Source organism: Melanostigma gelatinosum (assembly GCF_949748355.1).
Source record: "Melanostigma gelatinosum genome assembly, chromosome: 16".
Lineage (NCBI taxonomy): Eukaryota > Metazoa > Chordata > Actinopteri > Perciformes > Zoarcidae > Melanostigma > Melanostigma gelatinosum.
Window position 1 is genome coordinate 12,873,453 of NC_136649.1, and position 20,167 is coordinate 12,893,619.

The 20,167-nt window shown below is 44.9% G+C and overlaps 1 protein-coding gene across 2 annotated transcripts in view; it reads left to right on the plus strand.

Moving 5' to 3' along the window:
- The first annotated feature begins 955 nt into the window (after positions 1–955).
- The window catches only part of stxbp6 (syntaxin binding protein 6 (amisyn)), a 50,954-nt gene continuing 31,742 nt past the window's right edge, over positions 956–20,167 (plus strand). For both annotated transcript variants that reach the window (XM_079286538.1, XM_079286539.1), the window contains exons 1-2: positions 956–1,216; positions 8,500–8,719. In XM_079286538.1, coding sequence (XP_079142664.1) covers positions 8,566–8,719 — 154 coding nt within the window. In that variant the 5' untranslated portion in view covers positions 956–1,216; positions 8,500–8,565. The remainder of the gene's footprint in view (positions 1,217–8,499; positions 8,720–20,167) is intronic.

The following is a 20,167-nucleotide window of genomic DNA, read 5'->3' on the forward strand; positions in this document are numbered from 1 at the left end:
TGAAGTCCCAGGGAACACATTTCTGTTGGCATGGCTGTAGAAACAAAAAATGGTTGTAAACTGCTGCTGGAAGGTTAGGACAGTTTTGAACACCGACTCCTCCCACACATCCAGCAGTGAGCTGTTGGAAAATGTTCAGCTGGTGTAGGCTTGTCTAAACAAGCAACTCAAAGAGGTCAAGGTGCTTTTTTAGTGGTGGCGTTGGGGAGTGCCCGGGACTCTGCTAATTCCCGCTGACAATGTGGGGAGCCTACTTTAATCAGACATGTTTATGGGTTAACTCTCAGTGACAGGGTGATAAGAAGTAAAAGATATTACCTTTATATTCCCATCGCAGTATTTCCCTATAAGGACTTTAAGTCTCTGTTGTGGGGCCATTAACCTCACAGTGTACAGTCCAAACAAGTAATTTAACAAAGTTACAAGCTATTCTTTTGTTTTTTTATATCGTGGACATGGGAATGTCCTAGTTATTGTTCATTCAGCCATACTGTGGGAAGCTATTTAAGGGTTGACTCACACAGACGAGGGAATAAAAAGCACTCATTCTAAAACATCCCCATAAGGACTCAAAGTGTCTTTGTCACGAGTCCTCAGTCTCAACAAGTAATTCAAAAAAGGTAAACAACTCTTATTTAATGCTGACCTTTGGGAATGCCCTAGCTACTGGACATGTTAATACCGTGTGAGTCGTAGAGACTTGGTAATAAAAACCATAAACAACATAACTTATCATTATATCTTTCAACTCATATTCTTATGACGTGCCTATTATTGAGACTTGCAGTTGGAATGTAGCTTATGTGATAGTACGGAGACCAAAACATGCAGATGTGAGCTGCAGGCTACGTGGTGGTGTGATACTGTACGTGATTGGCGGGGAGGGCGAGTGTGTGTGTGTGTGTGTGTGTGTCTGGGAACCTGCTACTGGTTTCCCATCCACACACACACACACAGCCGCAGTCAGACGGTCTCTCCCCAGAAACGGCAGCAGGGGAAACGAACTCTCTTCTCTCCGCTTACAAACCAACAGCAACTGTCGCAGAAGTGAAGTCGACGCGATGTTGAGCACGAGCGGCTCCTGTTTAGTCTGACAAGACACCCTACGACGCGGAAGAGGCTGCTGAAAGTGGCCGAAGTGTGACAGCAGCTGGAGAAATTAACCGAAGGAAATTGAGGAGAGCCGCACGAGGATAAACCGCCGCTGAACACATCGGTAAGTGACGCTAACTCCAACCTCTGCCTCCGTTTGTTTCGAAAAGTCAATTTACGCATTACTAGTTTTCCGCGTGGACAAGTTTAATTGTTGCAGGAAGTGTGTTTTTTACGTTCATGCGCCTCTACGCTGGTCAACAATCTATCAACCACTTACAGCAGGGATTCCCAAAGTGGGGTGCGCGCACCCCTGGGGGTGCGCGAGCTGCTCTACAGGATTCGGAACAAGTGTGCGCGCGCCTTACCTGGTGAACAGTTTGTGCACGTGCTGTACTAAGACGTGTATCGTATAGCCTACTGTTTTCTTTTTCACATTTGTGTAAACTTAGCGTTGTTTTATAACATTCCTGTTTGGGAAGCAAAGTTGGTGATGACGTGTTGTTGCGTTTGCTTTGACAAAATTAGGAGAATTCCAGTTTATTGACGTTATTTGTCATGTTTATGTTTTACGGTGTTCACGGAGGTGACCCGCGCCTCCGTGTTTGGTCATTATAAACAGCGTCACAGCGTCCAGTATTTGAACAGAACAAGTTTGATTCAAATATTCTAGTGAATTTCCCGTCAGCCCAGACAAGTGCATTTGGGTGTAGTCCACCTTGAATATGAGTGTTATGATTATAGGCTGTGCTTCTGTGTTTGCTCATGAAGCAATATGAGACTACAATTATCACTTATATGATCATAAAATCCCCACATTATGACATTATGGTCATTATGGTCATTATGGTCACATGTTGTGCAACAAGGAAATCTAATGATGGTAGTTTGTGCTGGTGCAAGTGAACCACGTGGACTGAAAGTGTTGTAGACATTAATAATCAGTTAATCAATTTATTTGATCAACATTAAAAGTTGAATGTTAAATACCTGGATCATTGCAGGTTGCTTTTTTTTTTTTTAGTGTAACGTAACACTGAATATGTGTTTTTGGTTTGCTTTGAAGTAAATGTTTGGGTTACTTGTCTGCTACAGCAGAACTTTCCCAAGGCATTATGCAGACTAAGCAGCTGCAAATTAGAATTGTAATGTATGTTTACAGGTTAACCCCTTGCATTTCCAAAGTGTCTTCTCTTTTTTTCTTTTTAGATGCAAGGGGTTATTATCAATCAAAGTGTCCTAAAATATTTGAGCATCACCAAAATGGAAGAAGCAAGGCTTGAATCTTCACATTGACCATACAAGTTGGAGCCTATACTCTGTAGAATCATTTAACATGTTTTCTTTCTTTTATAATCTTTTTCTTCTTGTACATAGTTGTTCTTAGGCTCCAAAATGCTTGGGCTTGCTCTCTGCTAATTCGAAAGATAGAAAACAAGAGAACGTCCGAAGACCAATTAGCACATGTCGCCACCGCTGTATCTCTCTGTGACAGGTTGAGACCTGGGGGGGCGTTTGGTTGACATTATCTATGAGGCTCCTAATCCTACCCCTGTGCCTCCCAATGGCGTGAAGTAACCCACTTACATTAACGTATAGCTTCTGTCCTATGCAGGAGTTCAGGGCTTAATTTGCTCTGGCATGCCATAAAAGATATGATTATACCCTCCCCCATACTTCACTGTCCAATTACAGTCAGCATAATGTAAACTGTCGAGCTGGCTCCCTTCCTGTGTGTCCACCGCCTCAGCTTGTTCTGTTGTTGGACAGATACCGTTGCAGACATACGGACTTAAAGCTCCCGGTTTCTTTGGTGGATCGAAAGACCAGCCTGTCAGTGTTTCTGATAAAATGACACTATGGGATCTGTATCCTCCCAAACTGTGGTTTCTCTCTTTGCTATGATCATAAGCATCACCTCTGTCTTCATCCAAATCTATTATTCTGGCTATACGTACTCTGGCGCAGTGCTGTTGCTTTTAGCTTATCCTTATGCAAACTAATTCTACATTCACCTTTTGTATTGTGAATGCCTCAAGCCGTTGTCCCGGATCATCTATTGCTAAGTGCTCTATATTTGCTTTTTTGCTATTTACCTACGACTGTCCTGTCCCTCCCACATGTTTATTGCCAAAAGGTGCTCTGCCTTGAGGGCCTGGCATGTCATTCACTGATTCACGGCGAGCCCATATACCTCCATGGCACTATATAACCCTCACTGGCAGCTGAGGAAAATGGATGGTTCCTCCCATATCTTTCTTTTTCAGGGAAAAGAGTCTAGACGTATTCAACCTGCTGCTTTGAGTTAGAGACATTCTTTTTTTGTGATGAATGGTTTCCATTATTTCTTAGAACATGAAATAGACATCAGCAGGATGTGCAGTATGTATTCTGTACGTTTTACCTTTTGTCCCACAGTACACAATGTACATTGTTTGCCTCGGATATTATGAAGAGAAAAAGTGCAGCTCACAGTCAAGACACTAATTACTAAGGCAAGATGGAAAAAAGCGATTGAAATTATGAGAAGGATCTTAATCCGAAAATGTTTTGATCCTCTCGTCCCTCACGCTCCTCCTCGAAATATGCTCGCCTTTCTAAGAGCAGCCTACAAATTACAGTAGTAGCATCTCTCAGAATAGCCATTTATGGGTGATAGCTTTATTATCTAAAGATTCTATCTAAGGATTTGGTTGTGAGTTTTTTTCCCCTGAGTGTGCTAGAATGCAGCGCGAGGAGAGCGCAGCTCAGAACCTCAGTGTCGACAAAGACAACGCTGCGCTTAGTGGCTGAATCTGGAGAACGTGGTCGAGTCGCAGCTCTGCTTGAAATAACTTATGAGATTGTTTAGTTTTCCGCTCCTTCAGCTCTGCGTACTTTACTTGTTTTCAAACCCAGTCTTTCAAACCGCACCGCAGATTTGACGGAATTAAGCATATTTGAAGATTACTGGACTGTAGTTCCTTGTCTTGTTGCTGCCCCCCCCCCCAAGGGGAAAATGCTTGTTGACACACCAGTGCAGTTCACTTGTCTGTGTTTGCTGAATGTTTGTGTGCCATTGCTCCTGACTCTCAAATACTGCACATGGTGCTCCACGAATACACTGAACAAGTTTTAGTCAGAGTGCTAGTGCTAGGGCTATCATTTCGATTTTGATCCGAAATGGATCGGAATGAGCTTTCGACGCTGCGTAGCCCACCGCTCTGCACCTGCACTTTTCGAGACTCCACGCAAACCTGCTGAAAAAGCTCCGGTGTGTAGGTTGCAGAATATTTAAGAGACTGCAGCAACACATGTATGTGTGAGCGTTCCCCTAGCTGAAGCTGTCAGAATATCATACAAGTTGATGCGTAGTAATTCCCATTCAGTGGTGGGCGTTCTGTGAGAAGTGAAGATAAGGCACAGAAATGTGTTTTCCCACGCTTATCACTCTTTCTGATGCATGCGCACACATACGTGTTTGAATGGCCTTACCTTAACCTGAACCTAAACCTAATTCTGTTCTCAGTCTCACGGTCATAGTTACTCAAATTCGTCCTCGCAGAGATACTAAAAGCTCACACACAGACAAAACGTACACGTCAGGGTTTCAGTCGTCCTTCAGTATGCCTCAGCTCACGAGTCCACATCCTCGCTGTAGTTCATATCCATGTGATCAATGTTGTTCACACTGTCACACGCTGCTAGCAATTTCATTTTACGAGCAGAAGAGTAAATCTACTTTGCAGTTCCTCACCAGGTGGATTTCTTTGCGTGTGCCAACTGAAGGTTTGGCGTTGACAATTTATGCGTCTCCAAACGAAAACTATGGACTGAGTGTGATGAGGCCTGTTTCATCCACCTGTCCCTTTCCTCTGCTTATGCACCTTCTGCTACAGCGGCAGGTCCCCACGGGCTGGAGAGCAGGACTGTGTTGATGCTCGAAGAAGTGGCTGTGCAGCTAACTCAAAGGACCCCCGCTCCAGCGAGGTCCCGGGAGAGCCCCGAGCACCGACTCAACAGATTTCACATGAACACACAGTGGGCAAGAGGGGCGCAAGGAAACAGGGCTGCTCCTTTCGACAGCTTGGCAATACACCACAGCCACAGTTACTGAAGTGCTTTGAAAGGGGCTCCGCTCGGAAATGGGGCGATAAGCAGCCGTGAAAGAAATGTACGTCGTTTTCACCGCCACAGCAGCTCCTCGGCTCCCTCCAGTACATCTACTCGGCCCTGCGTTGTGAGCATTGCATAAGACTGCTCAAAGTCAAACCAGAAGCTATGCATTGTAGCTGGCTACATTTCCCTGCCTGGAGGCTCCTGTCTCCCTCCTCCTCCTCTTCCTCCTTGTTTTCTTCCCCCCCCATCCCCTTATCCCTCCATGCTGTCATGCTTCAGCGGGTCACCTAAGTGGGGGGGGGGGGGGGGGGGGATATGCGCTCCCTTTTGCCTGGTGACAGCTTGCGGGAAGACGTGGGCACAGGCTTCCTTCTCAGCTGGAGGAGAGAAGAGAAGAAGGAGAGATGTTATGGGTTAGGGCTTCCACGGTGAGGAACTCCGCTGGGCTGATTTGTTCCAGAGAGCAACAAGACGAGTGGCTTTTATTCTTAGTTTTTCTGGTTTTGTTTTCTTTATTGTGCCATTCAGTAACTGAGAAGGGACGAACATATGAACAGTGAGGGTGAGTGTTGCTGTGCAAATGTAAATGAGTATGAACACAGATGTGTACAGTACAACGATAGGTTAGTTGATGCATGATATAATGACGAATGGCCCTCAACAAGGAAATCCTAATCTGAAAACAACTCTCTCATTTCTTTAAATTGTGTCACAGCGTTGAAGGCTCTGATACACACACGAGTTGAAACTACTGTCCGTGGTAAAGATGTAAATGCCGGTTTCATTTTAAGCTAACCTCAGAAATGTGTCAACCTTTATTTAGACAGGTAATCTCATTGAGAGACACGGGGGCTCATTCTCAAGAGAGACCTGGTCACGACACAACAGGACTGTGTATGTGTGAGTCCAAGTCTTTTGAGAGCTCTCCTGCTTTTTGACAGGGGGTTGTGTGCGATACAACTTTGTGCTTGAGCACGGGTGTCGTATTTTTATTGGAAGGTTTAGGTCTTTTTTTTTTTCCCCCCCGAGCCAAAATGTTGGGATGTTGGGCATCCTTTGAATTCCAAAGGCATATTTATTAGCCTCTCTAATTACTTTCCACAAAATCTTGGCCTGGATTTCTGTTTACTGTGAGGTCTTGCATTGCTGGAAGGGAGACGGAGTAGATATCCCAGTCATGAACACCTGTACAACATAATACAGTGCAATACACCGGCCTTGTAAGACATTTCACCTTTTGTGAAAACTGCAATCTAAATTCTTTTTAGTGACTTGTGTCAAAGAAATGACGATTTAACTCCTTTTGTTGACCTCAGTACACATTCCACACATTATCGTTGCCTGTAATGCAATTCAGTATGAAACCACCAGCTAATGTTGTCTCACAGAATACCATCAAGCTGACACACTCAACAGAAATGCAACAATAACAGCGTCATGACGGCACTACTCAGCATGGGGCTATTGATTCGATTGCATTGTAGTGCAGCCACGGTATTGTGAAAGGCTTTTGTGTTCCACTGCGCTTCAACGTGTTCTGGCCTGACGTAGTCCGACTTCAACAATGACCACCAGTCAACAATCGCAGCCTTTCAGCCGCTAAGTTTCGGGGCGGAGAAGTTGGCTCGTGCACTTTGTTTTACTGTCCTTGTAAACCTTGAACCCCGGCAGGTTCTGCTTTTATGAGCACCAGTGTACGAAACCTTTCCTCCACTCGCCTCTCCTCAGCTGCTGAACACTCATTTAAAAGCTCGCTGCGCCCGTTACAAAACAACTTTGTGTCTGTGTTATTTGTTAGCAAGCCAGTTTGATGAGGGCATTTTTTGGAGTGTGGCTGACTGCCTCACAGTAGAGCAAGTAATTGACTGGTTGAGACTGACGGATAGATCGGTTCGAGAGAGTGGCCTTGTGTGTCTCAATTGAATGTGCGTGGCTGAGAAAATGATTAAGCTTTATGGTCCTCATGAGAGCATTTGGACCGAATTAACGCTCTTCTTTTTGACTGTATCCCGCATTCAAGCCCAGTTTTCCCGGACACAGTCAGACACACTGCTGTGTCTCCCGTGGTATACTCCCAGTCCCCAAGAAATGAATTCCCCAGCAGACACTGGCTGGTAATAATAGAAACATGATTGCTGCTCTGTATCAGGGAGACTTTCCAGTACTTTCAACAGCTTCAGCGGAAGTCATTTCATCGCTGCGCGTGGCAGTGCTTCCAAGAGGAACGTCGACAACACATTTCAAGAGATGGAGCGTTGAGAGACGTAACCAGTCTCCATTTTGGAGCTTTTTAACTCCCTCTGTCATTACTTTTAACATGCTGCACACTGTGAGCAGTGGAGAGGGTTTGGATTTAGATTGGCTGTGTGTACTTTTGGAGACCGAGGGGAGTGATTGAACACACCGATTTCTCCTGCTCACTTCATGCTCTTTGGGTTATCTTTTACACAAGGGTTGACTCAAAAACAAGGGAAAAAAACCTATGTTTTGCTTTACTGTATACTTTATATTGTCCACCAAGGGGAGATTTCTTTCCACAGCACTGTACACACCCGACAGCAGTACATACAACAGCAGTAAAACATACAATGGTGGACAACAATACAAACTCAGGGCTATTCAGCAAGGCCTGTTGCTTTTTAGGGTTGGGTACTGTTCACATCTGAACTGGTACCGGACCCCAACGGTACCTTTTCTTTTGGTACATCGCTTTGTAATAATAAAAAAAGTAATTTCAGTTGTAAAGAAGTTGCCTCTTCTCAATTTCAAGATTGTTAATTATTTAGAACATTTTACACACCACACAATCAGGCAACATCATCTCTTCTGCACCTTTAGTGTTTTGTACCTAGTGTATTTGACTTTTTATACTTTAACGGCTCACTACACAGACGTACAACCTGTGAAGAGGGCTCGCCTTTATGTGGGTGTCTCCAAGTGACCTGATGTTCTGCTTTCTGTGCAGCAGCACAAAGTGCAAAAGGCCTTGCTGAGGTGGAATACAGGCTGTGTGGTGTTAGATAGATATCCTCTCTGAGTCACATCACTGGTCTTATTGCTCAGAAACAGTTGTGCCAATGATGGAGACAAGTTTGGAGAAGCAGTTTATATGATTACATTAGTGCCATTTCAGTCACAACTGTGTTTCCAGTTTTAAATGATTACATTATATCTTAAAATGTGACATCTGTACTGTAATGTGTTATAAAGTTGCCAAAAAGGGGTACAATCCTGTAAGTAGTGAGCCTGATCTATCATTTCTACTAATTTAGTTTGCTGTTCTCTCTCTTCCCCCCTCCCCCCCTTCAGGAAGAGTGGATCGTGTCCTCGCCTCTGACACTGTTCGCCAGCTGTTAACCCCCGCTTACTTCGGAGATGAGTGCCAAGTCAGCCATCAACAAGGTGGTATTCACACCCCACGACGAGAAGATGCTTGCTGCTGTGCAGGTGAAGCGGAGGACCAAGAAGAAGGTCCCCTTCCTGGCCACTGGTGGGCAGGGAGACTACATGACCTTCATCTGTGTCTCAGGTAGGTGACCAATGCAACTCTCTTCTCTCTGCTTTACTCTGCTCTCTGTGTTTCAATGGCTTTTACGTGTTTGTCTATCTATATGTGTGTTGCTTGTGCTGTTGCGAGTCAAAGTCACATGTCAGCGCGTCTCCCTTAATTCTCCGGCTAATGTTTACTCTGACGAGTGTTGACGTTTCCTTTGCCAAAAGAATGACATGCTAAATCAAATCACTGCTGGGCTTTAGGTCAATCCTTTGGAGATTAGATTCACGCTGAAAGTGAATCATTGTTTTTTTCTCCCCTTATTTGAATGTTTATCTAAGATATTGCTTGTTAATTGAATTAGCCATGCATATTATTCACGAGGAGGAGAATGACTGGCGCATATTAATGTCAGTGCCGGCAGAACTGCTTATGAAGATCAATGGCTTTTCTTAATCCTACCATTTTAAAGTGTGGTAAACTGTGCTTTGGCAGCAGCAGATTCGATCACTTAAAGGTTCAAAGTTATTTTGTTGTGACTAGGAGGAGTATATCCGTACAGCACGAAGGCTTGTACAAACTCTCTGTGCAGATTCAAATTCAAGGTTTTCCTCTGGTAGCTGCTCAACACTGACCTGTGTTTACACACTCGGGCTCAAACACAAAAAAGCCATTTGTATCAAATAAAGAATGGGCAATCCTAGATAAATACAGATTTTGCATTATTTGTGTTATATTTGTATGTCCTGAGTTGTACAAGATGAATTGATTAATTTTGGAAGGAATATATTGCCGTTATTAAAAAGTGAAGAGTAGACTAATGCCAGGAAAGGAGAGAGATGGGGAGAAATAAAATGACAACTAGAGTAAACAATTAGTCAAGTCAACAGCTTTCCACTCGAGATCAATCTCGAAATCTACCCATATAATGTCACGTAAAAAAAAAATCAAGGAGGCAGATTTTAGAGCAGCAAAGCTGAAATTGGGTACAAAGGTGAAAGCTGCTGGGGGACGTGATGAGATTGGCATAAAGACAAGTGAAAATCAAGCAACACATCATTTCCACATCAAGGGAGAAATTACTCATTCTAAACCCCTCGGGGGGAGAGATTGGGGGTGTGTGAACCCGGTCGGGATGTAGAAGGGGGTGCGTGGCCCGCAGTTTGGGAACCGCTGGTGTAGAGGCTGCAACAGCAGTTTGATTGACAGACGGTACATCCAAAGTACTTTTTTGAAAGTGCCCGCCCTTCTCCAAACAATGACGGCCCCTCAGATGGTTCGGTGTAACGAAATATGCACATTGTACAATCTGGTCAGATGATCTTCACTCGCTATGCTCAGGATGCAGCATTGTTATATTTTAATGTATAAGACCATGTTGGGAACCTAATGGAGCGTGTTTGGGTTATCAGCATTTAAGAAACTGAATTCTTGACATCAATAGAATTATTGATGTATGTAACAATTATTAATGATTATTAATAACAACGGGGCACCACCCTGCGAACAGGGACCAATAACCAAATGATCAAACTAAGTCTCATAATTAGTAGTCACTCATAATGTCAATAGTCTGCGTATGACTATGCATTCAGTGACAGTGAAGGGTTGAATTCGAGCACGGGCTACTACATACAGTTTCATAACATACATATGCACAAGTAATCACAGACGACTGCTCCTTAAAGTGTAACAGAGTTTGTTAAATCAAAATAGAAAATGATCAAATCAATTAATATTGCAACCAACAAACGTTATCACACAATCTTATGTGCCTAATACCTAAAGTCAAATGAATAAAATGGATGAGGATGTGTGTGTGTGTGTGTGTGAGCAAAAAGTTGAGGGGAACGAGGGAACAGCTCAGCGACGTGTGACGTAGTTGGGACGTGGTGACGTCTCTCATGCGTGCGACCCAAAATGGCGGTTAGCCAACAGGGGACCCGGCGTCTACATGTGGTGGCTGTTCAGCACGTAGCTAGATTAGCTCAAAGCTATATGTGTGTGTGAGGCACTCGAGGGCACGGGGTTACCCAAGGGCTGCTGACTATGTGTGTGCAGGTTAGTGAGAGAGAGGGAGCGAAGAGAGAGAGAGAGAGAGAGGAGGGGGGTCATGGATCAAACTCTGTGTGCGGTCCGCGTTGTAGTGAGAATGGAGAGCGCTGGCCGTATCGTACACAAAGTGCCGCTGTCGGTAGAACTGCCGGCAGTTATGTACGATAGCCGAGATTCCACATTTCACTCACAGAGCTGATTTAATGAGGAGAGAATATCACACGGAGTGTGATAAAACAAATGAAAATAAATCCCAAACAAAACAGATCTTCATCACTGCGGTGAGATGAGGATTGTTTTCCTATCACCCCGAAACTCGGTCGGCGAGACGAAGGTCCAGCCACCATAGGTTCAGTCTTTCAGTGATAACACACAAACTCTCCATTCACTAGCAGCGAAGGACCTAATGCATACAGTTACAGCAGGCAATACACAATATAGCGGGGGTCCGTGGTCCGCGTTGATTGCGCGATGGCGCGGTGTAACAAGACAGTGATTTAACAGGATGCGGGAATAATAACACATAAATGAATAAGCTATGCTAAGCTAAGCTAAGCCCAGATGCAATGAATCTTACTGTGAGAAGCTTCGTTCGATGGGGCTCGTTCCCGTGATGGGAATCGATCAGTCCTCGAGTGTTGACTCGGGAGCGCGGCTCTCGGAGTGGGCGCAGACTGTGAGTAGCTCGGTCCTCAGGAGTCGGTCGCACCCAGGCTCGGCGGGCATCGGCGCGGCGTTGGAGCTGGCGCGGATGCAGGCTCGGCTGGGCATCGGCGCGGCGTTTGAGCTGGCGCGGATGCAGGCTCGGCTGGGCATCGGCGCGGCGCTGGAGCTGGCGCGCATGCAGGCTCGGCTGGGCATCGGCGCGGCGTTTGAGCTGGCGCGGATGCAGGCTCGGCTGGGCATCGGCGCGGCGTTGGAGCTGGCGCGGATGCAGGCTCGGCTGGGCATCGGCGCGGCGTTTGAGCTGGCGCGGATGCAGGCTCGGCTGGGCATCGGCGCAGCGCTGGAGCTGGCGCGCATGCAGGCTCGGCTGGGCATCGGCGCGGCGTTTGAGCTGGCGCGGATGCAGGCTCGGCTGGGCATCGGCGCGGCGTTGGAGCTGGCGCGGATGCAGGCTCGGCTGGGCATCGGCGCGGCGTTTGAGCTGGCGCGGATGCAGGCTCGGCTGGGCATCGGCGCAGCGCTGGAGCTGGCGCGCATGCAGGCTCGGCTGGGCATCGGCGCGGCGTTTGAGCTGGCGCGGATGCAGGCTCGGCTGGGCATCGGCGCGGCGTTGGAGCTGGCGCGGATGCAGGCTCGGCTGGGCATCGGCGCGGCGTTGGAGCTGGCGCGGATGCAGGCTCGGCTGGGCATCGGCGTGGCGTTTGAGCTGGCGCGGATGCAGGTCTCCTCGCTGCAGAGGGGAGGCCTGTGGGTTAACGTCGGTGGGGTACGTCGTTCGTACCCCCCGGTAATCATCGGCTGACAAAGGGGGTTCATCCTTGTCTTCCTGCCAGAGGGATTGATGAGGCCTGTGGGTGAACGTTGGCTGAGGTAACTTTGTTTCGTTCCTCCCGGTAATCGTCGGCGGAGAGAGGGGGTTCGTCCTTGTCTTCCTGCCGGAGGGTTTGATGAGGCAGCGTGATGCTGGAGGGGGGGGGGGAGAGAAGGGCCCGGTGCCTCTTCTGGTCCCAGGACGAAGTCCAGAGGGAAGAGAGCGTTTGTGTGCTCCCTAGCTCGACGACGGTCGAAGGGAAAAAGCAAGGAGGTGTGAGCTGCAGGCAGTTTTGTTGGACAGTGGTTGAACCACAGGGGTCCTGGTGCTGTCTTGGCTCTCGGCCAATGAGATTGCAGCGGTGCATTCAGGTGACTTCAGGAACCATAGTTTTTTGGGGGGGGGAAATTCACACCCTAGTGTGAAATTCCTTCAGAGGAGGTTTGCTCTCATCAAACCACAATCAGGATGAAACCTTTGCTTGCAAAAGGGAAGGCCTGATTCTCTTTGTTCACAGCACATGTTGCAGCCATATGGTTAGACCCTAACAACCATATTAGGCAGATTACCCATGTACCTCTTGTCTTAGGTCCAATAATTGACTGGGCTTTAAGGTGCCACCTGTGCGGACTGAGTCTGGAGAGAGGAGTATTTTATTGTGCGTCCTGTTGTTGGAGCGATCTGCAGGCTGTGCTCAATCTAGCACAGTAGCACAGTCCTTAAAGAACAGTTACTGGAAGTGCATCATGACTGTGACTTGTCATAAGCCAGTGTGAACCCAAAGCAGATGAGAGCTTAAATGCAACAACTGCTGATTGGTTACACAGCCGAAAGCATTTCAATGGTTTGCGTATCATTAATTGTAATTTCCCGTTGTATCAAATAAATGTTGTCCAATCGGACTTGTTGTACCAAGTGTCGGGTTGGGTACCGAAACTCGGTGCCAATATGGAACCGGTTCCTATACGTCCGGTATCTACCGGACCGAAACGTAACGCAGATTTCGGTGCCTCCTTTCGGTGCTTGAGCCGATTGAAATACTTTTTTTACACTACTCTGATGGCTCCGTCCTGGCAGCAGGACTCGGTCCCCCGCTCCTGACTCATAGTATTATTACAACGGGGTACGTAGCGCTGTCGCTCATGAGCACAACAACACAGGCAATTGAAAGCTTCTTCTTCTCCTCCTTTGAGGTGTACTGGCGGTTGGCAAATGACGAATTGGCGCATTACCGCCACCAACTGGTAAAATAAAATAAGTCATGAGACGTGTCGTATTTTGCCAGAGAAGGAAAATATGCTCATATTGCTGCAAAATAATTGCTGAAGTTTGAAGCTGTAGTGTGTGTGTGTTTTGTATTTATTTAAGTATACTGTAAACTGTTAACAGTTAATATATTGTTCACAGTTAAAAACTTTGAAGCTGTAGTTTGAAGCCAAGTGTTTTGTATTTATTTATATTTATAGTATACTTTAAACAGTTAATATATTGTTCAATTTGAAGAAAAAAGTATCGGTTTAGGCACCGGTATCGTTTTAAAAGTATCGTTTTAGCACCGGTATCGTAAAAAACCCAAACGATACCCAACCCTAACCAAGTGTACAAAACTAAAATTTCGGCAGCCTTGCTCTGCTTTCACTTCACCTCTGTGGTCATCACATGCTCCTAGCATGTGCAGTGATGAGAATTCTATGACTTTGATCTTATACACAGTAGGTTCGCACAGAGATGCTAACCTACACACAGAAACGTATGTTAGCGCTTTCACAACAACAACAGGGGTCTGGATGACAAATGGGTGTGCCGGAGCGAAGCCAGAAGCTCAACATGGACCGAGTTGGTTAGTGAGCTTTCTCTTTGATCACTGGGATTCATGCGGTGCCTTTATGGCTGGACCCCAGGCTGAAACACTGGACCGCCCCCAGAATGTTTGGCAGGAGAGATGGGAGGCCAGTTGAGGTAGATAAGACACTGTGGAAGTTTACTGGAGTAGCCTTTTAGTCTACGCGGTTTGTATTTTGGAAAACATATTTTCTTCCTTTCCCATCCCAGGTCTCCTTAAAGCAATCCTCATGATTTACAACACCTCTTTCTACCCTTGTTGACGTCTGTGTGTGTTTGTATGTGTAACTGCTACAGGTTGCCGGTTCAGTGAGGGAAAGGAGGATGATGTGTTGGTTTCTAAATGATTTTAGGCGATGCCGTCCTTTTGATTTCCGCGGCCTAACTTTGCTACATCGTTGTAAGCCGACGTCCTTGTCTGAGTTATCTGTTATTAACACATGCCTAGTGTGTTTGGCTACATTGTGTGTGTGTGTGTGTGTGTGTGTACATGGGCACGAGTATCACATTTTTATGCCATGTCCTAGTGTTAATCTCACCAGGATACATGAGGTTTATATGGAACATGAGGAACAATATCCAGGTTTCTGATCATTTGTGTGCAGTTGTGTCTCCATCCAGGTTTCTAAATCCAGGATATGTTTATGTGTAACACATAACTGGGACATGCCATCCTAACCAGGATACTTGTGAGCATTTGAACTCTGGCTCATGTGACTCGTCGACTTCATCAACTTTATTGATGAAAGAAATACGTCAATCTTGCATAACATGCGTCGCAAGAAGTGTCTGTGGGGGAAAAATTGATCGGGAGCCCTGTGTTCAAATGTGAATTATTTTTCTAAGGGATCTGGGCAGCAATGTTTTATCCATGTGTTCATGCACAGTGCGTTTATGCAGGCATGTTATTTTGTGGGTAGGTTTACATGTTTTATGCGTAGGCTGTGCCTTATGTATGTCACATGCTTGGATTCTCATGTTTGGTTAGTTTGCATCTCTTTTTGTGTGGTTTGATGTAATTTTTTTTAAATCTTCGTGTTGTTTTAAATAGATTTTACTTAACATAAAATATAAAGGATGTACGTAATCATATGATGCACAGGGATTATTTGATTTGAAAAGCTTTAGTAAGTGAATCATGACAACTGTATATATCACAGTCATCCCTCCCGTCTGTCATACGTCTTTGTTTGGTGGGACAAAGATCTCTTACATTCAGTCACTGAGCCCAGTGTCAGTGTTTTCTCTAAGGCCATGTAGAATATAGACTCCACAGTTACCACACCAGTTTGTGAAATGCACTTTCCACTTCACTTCATTCGTCATCAGCGGCCTCGTGGCTGTTGATTATATGGTAAGATGGATGGACTGTGTAGCTCTCTGGTATATCTAAGCTGCTTATGAAGTCATATCAGTTATGACCTTGGTTGCTCAGTCCAGGAACACACCAGTCTGACGTTTTGTATTCATGTATGTATGTACCGGTATTAGGTTGTAGTGTGTTTGCCAAGGTTAGATCACTATAAGTCCAGATGGAAATGGACCACGGATACATATGTATAAGGATCTGGGAGGAGTTAACACTGCTTAAGTCCTCTGAAATATTAATGCACAACTCTCCAGAATGTCATCCAACATATTTTACTTTGACTGACAAAAGCAACAGCGATCTCACCGCCAGTCAGTTTGTCAGTTGACCATCATTTGAAAAGGTGATTTTTGGTTTCACTTCTCACAATTGACACATTTGAAGTCCGACATTGAGACAGACACACATTACTTTGAGAAAGTACTAATGCTACGTTAAGGTGTTAAACAGTTCTTGGAACATTTTTGGAAGAAAACAGGGAAACGGCTATCCTGGCACATAACATCTTCGAGTTTAGTTTTACTTCCACATTGCATATACCCGATAGAACGTTTTCGAGCATCGCAGGGAGTCTGGACAAATGTTAGTTAATGAAGTTTAGTCAGGCGTGGGTGTGCGGGTGGTCTGTGCTCTGTTGTGCAGAATGTTGCCTTCTCACAGAGCCAGTGTAGTAGCAGTGACTGATGCTGGCCTCCCGGTATTTACTGAGAGCAGAGACAGACAGCCCACTCACACAGGGCCAGATACATCAGCATGACATTAATACCTCATTCCCTGTTAAGGTATGTGTGTGTGTGTGTGTGTGCGTGTGTGTACCAAAACCTCTTTTTATCAGTGTGCTATGGCAGTCGTTATCTCGACTAATTAGGCTCTTTCTGCAGCAGCAGCTCAGCTCATTTCTGTGCCAGACTCTTTGAAACATGAACTGTCTTCAGCCCTCACGCTTGCCCCCTCTTATCACGTCAGCCTCAGCTCCTCGCCGCCAAACCCCTCAATGCTTGAGCGACCTGAACTTGGGGCTAGGAGAGGAAAGCTGAGACTGAAGGTAAAAGGTAAGACAAGTGATAGCAGATGGCAAAATTAAATGATTTAAGAGCTGCTGGAATGGCAATATGTTGGAAGCTTTGGAAAAGACATCAAAATAAGATAGGACATTGGTTCAAACGTGGGGAAAAGGTACTGAGCAAATATTTAGACTAGAGAGCAGAACCGTGCTGACTGGATAATCAAAACACTGATGCATCTGAGAAGCAGTGTGTGTTTAATATTTTGGGTTCTGCAATAGCCTTATTCTACATCGACATTAAATCTAAGGACGACCCAGCTAGCTTGTCATCCAAGTGAAGCAGAGGAGGCACCAGAAACGTGCGAATCAACGTCAACTGTATGACATTGTCTGACGGCCTAATTTTCTCCAGAAGCTTATAAAATAAGGCTATATGGGTTATGTTCAAATTAATTTACGTGTTACTTTGAATTTGTTTGAACCTGACTTTTGGAAAAATGACCATACACACAAAGACATGTCTGTATTGTTAAAAGACTTAAATTGGAACTCATTCATTCAAGGCTTTTGTCCTGCTAGATGGTGTCCACTGAAATATTTTGGATTGCTACAACATCCCTGGCCTTGATGCTTGAATGGTGGCAGATGTTGGGTCGTTATCTGTTGCTATCACTCTCCAATAACACTTCAGCCTCCGATTATGTATCCAATGCGCCCATCCATTTCATTTGTTGGGGAACTGTGTGTCCTCTCCTGTGGCCTTAACACAAGGCCTGATGTCAGACAAACATTCTTTGGTTTCTGTTTTAATGCTGCAGTCATAAGAATATTTCACTGTCATCGTTGTTAGGCTAGGCTAGAGTAAGGTTGAGCGATATGTAGGAATTCAAATATCACTATTTTTTACCTTTATCGATATGCAACAGGGTCGACTGTTGTTGCCTTCACAATATTTACACAATAATATGTTTTACTAAATAATCATCAGTGATGTGGATATAAAGTGCGTTAAGGCAAATAATAGAACAGCTAGCGCATACTGGTTTTATTACATCACTTAACTGGAATGCAGCCATTTAAACCAGAAAAAGACAACACTTATGCCATATTATGACAGTACAATATATCAAATCGTTTCAACCTGGGTACAAACACAGGCATAGGTTGTTTTTTTCCCCCTTTTATTCAACTTTTTAAGATGGAAAGCAGGAAAATATTTGTGAGAAAGCCCCATTGACATGCAGTCAGGCCAGTGCATGATCCAGTATGCAGGATCTCTGGTATATCTTTCACTTGCTCACTCATAGTACACACACACACACACACACTGCAGATGGAGCAGGTGGGGCTCAGGTTCTTTTGGTGGACTAAGTTGTGTGTTCTGTTGTGCATACAAAAACCTCCCTGAGACGTCCAGCATCAAATCCAACAGTCCAACTCAGTCTGGTTGTCCTCTTCCTCTTTCCAAACAGCACTTTGGTTCATGGAACACACCTACAGTAGAGCAGAAACCATAGGGTGCTTTCTTTCTAGCAGGATTCTGACGATTGGTGTGGTGGAGGTAGTGTGTGTGTGTTTGTTAGTTTGGAAGGCTCCCCTCAGCTCCCTTTAACATCTCATTCAGTCTTTGGTTGCTTTTGGTGCTGCTCCACTCCTTCTTCATGGTTCTGTTTAAAAACAGGAGGATTCCTGCTTCCACTGGAGACACACAGGGGACGGGAGATGGAGATCATTTTATGTTTGAAGACATTTATTTAGTTTACAGTTAACTCTAGATGTTGTGGTGTTGCAATCGATTTCCTGTTCTATATATTCCTGAATCGAGTTAGTCTTGAGGTATTGTTGTGTTGGTAATGTATTTAGTTTCTGGCCGCCTTCCTCTGGTATACTGTTGTTGTTTCTCTGAATGTTGTGAAAGCGTTGATGGCACACGACAGCAGGGAATGGCTCGGAGAGATGAGGTGATGTGGCCACTTGTGGGACCATAGAGGAGGTAATTATTCGAGAAGAGGACCACACCACACATGTTTTTGATACTGCGTACTCTGACCATATGTATTGGCTCATTGATGGAGCAAAGACTGTGTCAACACAATTCCCTGCATACCTGAATGTAGTCATATTCGTGGTGTTCTCATCTTTTGTTTTGTGCAAACGTTTGTACTCCAGACCCTTCCTCTCATCTGCGCAGTGTGAAATGAAGGGAGAAAAGGGAGAAGAGAGAGCTGTAATAAAAGAGCAAAGAGCCCCGTTTTTGTAAAAGTCAGTCATCCATATAATTAGCTGATGCTCTGCTCTTGTAAAACTGAGACTTCACAACAAAACATTTAATAACCAACTTCAGTTACTCAATCCAACTGACTTTCTGTCTTAAAACTGTCTTTGAAGTACAAATGGCCCATACGAAGAAAATAGTATCTCTGTTGAGAAATAAGGCTCATTCTAGCAGAGTTAATTCTTGTTTCTCAATGTATTGACATGCCTTGATTATTACAAAATGTCATGGCAGTGCATTTTAATTCTAGACAATTTGAAAAGCAATTTGTTTCAGTCTGTCATGGCAATTTGTAGGTAATAACTCGTCCTTTAGGTGAAGGAGTTGCCTGATAATTCGTCCTTTCCTTCGTATTCGTCCTTTGGATGTATTACACCAAGATTAATGCGAGCGTAATTCATTATGGATCTATTTTTATATATGCAGTTATCTTCGGACAAAAGAAGGAAACTAGTTGCCATGTTGGTTTGTAGGCCTGGAAAACAGCAGTCACAGATTGCATCCTGACACTCTTGAGACCTTTTCTTCAGCCAATGATTCAAGTCCTCAATCTTGTCTGGTTGCTCTTTACTACTCTTGGCCCTCTTTCAACCACTGGATTTGACGTAGACTTGGAGAGGAAAACTTTCTGCAACAATGAAGTCACAGTCAATGTTCTGGACTGCTTGCTCGCTAACAGCTCTCTTCTGTCAACTTCTAAGATGGATTCCCCTTGCAGAATATTTCCTTCCATTCAGCTGACATACATTTTCTCCACTGTTCCTTTTCTGTGCAAAGGCCTGTTCTTCAAGCAGTAATTGAACAAACAGGACTTTAGTTTGTCTCGTGACTTCTGTGGGCTCAGGGAATCGGAGTATAAATGAAGTAGAGTATGAATTAAACAAATGTGTTCTGAATTAGCCTTATCCGATCCCACATTCATTTTCAGAACTCGATCACATTGGACTTTTCAGGTTTTGTAGTATCTGGTTTTGCTGAAATATTTGGCCCTACTGCTCAAATGGGGCAAAACAGTAACTGGCTGTTGTTCACTTACGAACAACTCAATGTTCGTAAGCGAACCACAGACAGTAAATCTCAGAAGCTATAGCACTCTGTGATGAAGACTCTGGAGCTTGGTAATGTGTTTTCCATTGACCATCCGTCTTTCAAGCCTTTACAAAGGCCCAAACCGAATGCTTTGTGTGTTCAAGTAGTTGATGTACCTGTCTCCGTTTGACTGCAGTGACTTAAGTGTACTTTATTGGGTGATTTGTTTGTTTGCAAGCAGAGGAAAGTAGATGATCAGTGCAATGAACTTCATTATTAGGGAGAGAATAGGTCAGGGATGGAAGGAAGGGATAAAAGGAAGAACCTGTGTGTGGGGGGGGGGGGAAGGGGGGTAGTGGGAGGTGGTTATGTTAACAGTTGCCGCTTTAATCCAACATGCCGCTTTAATCCAACAGTAGCTACGGATTTGA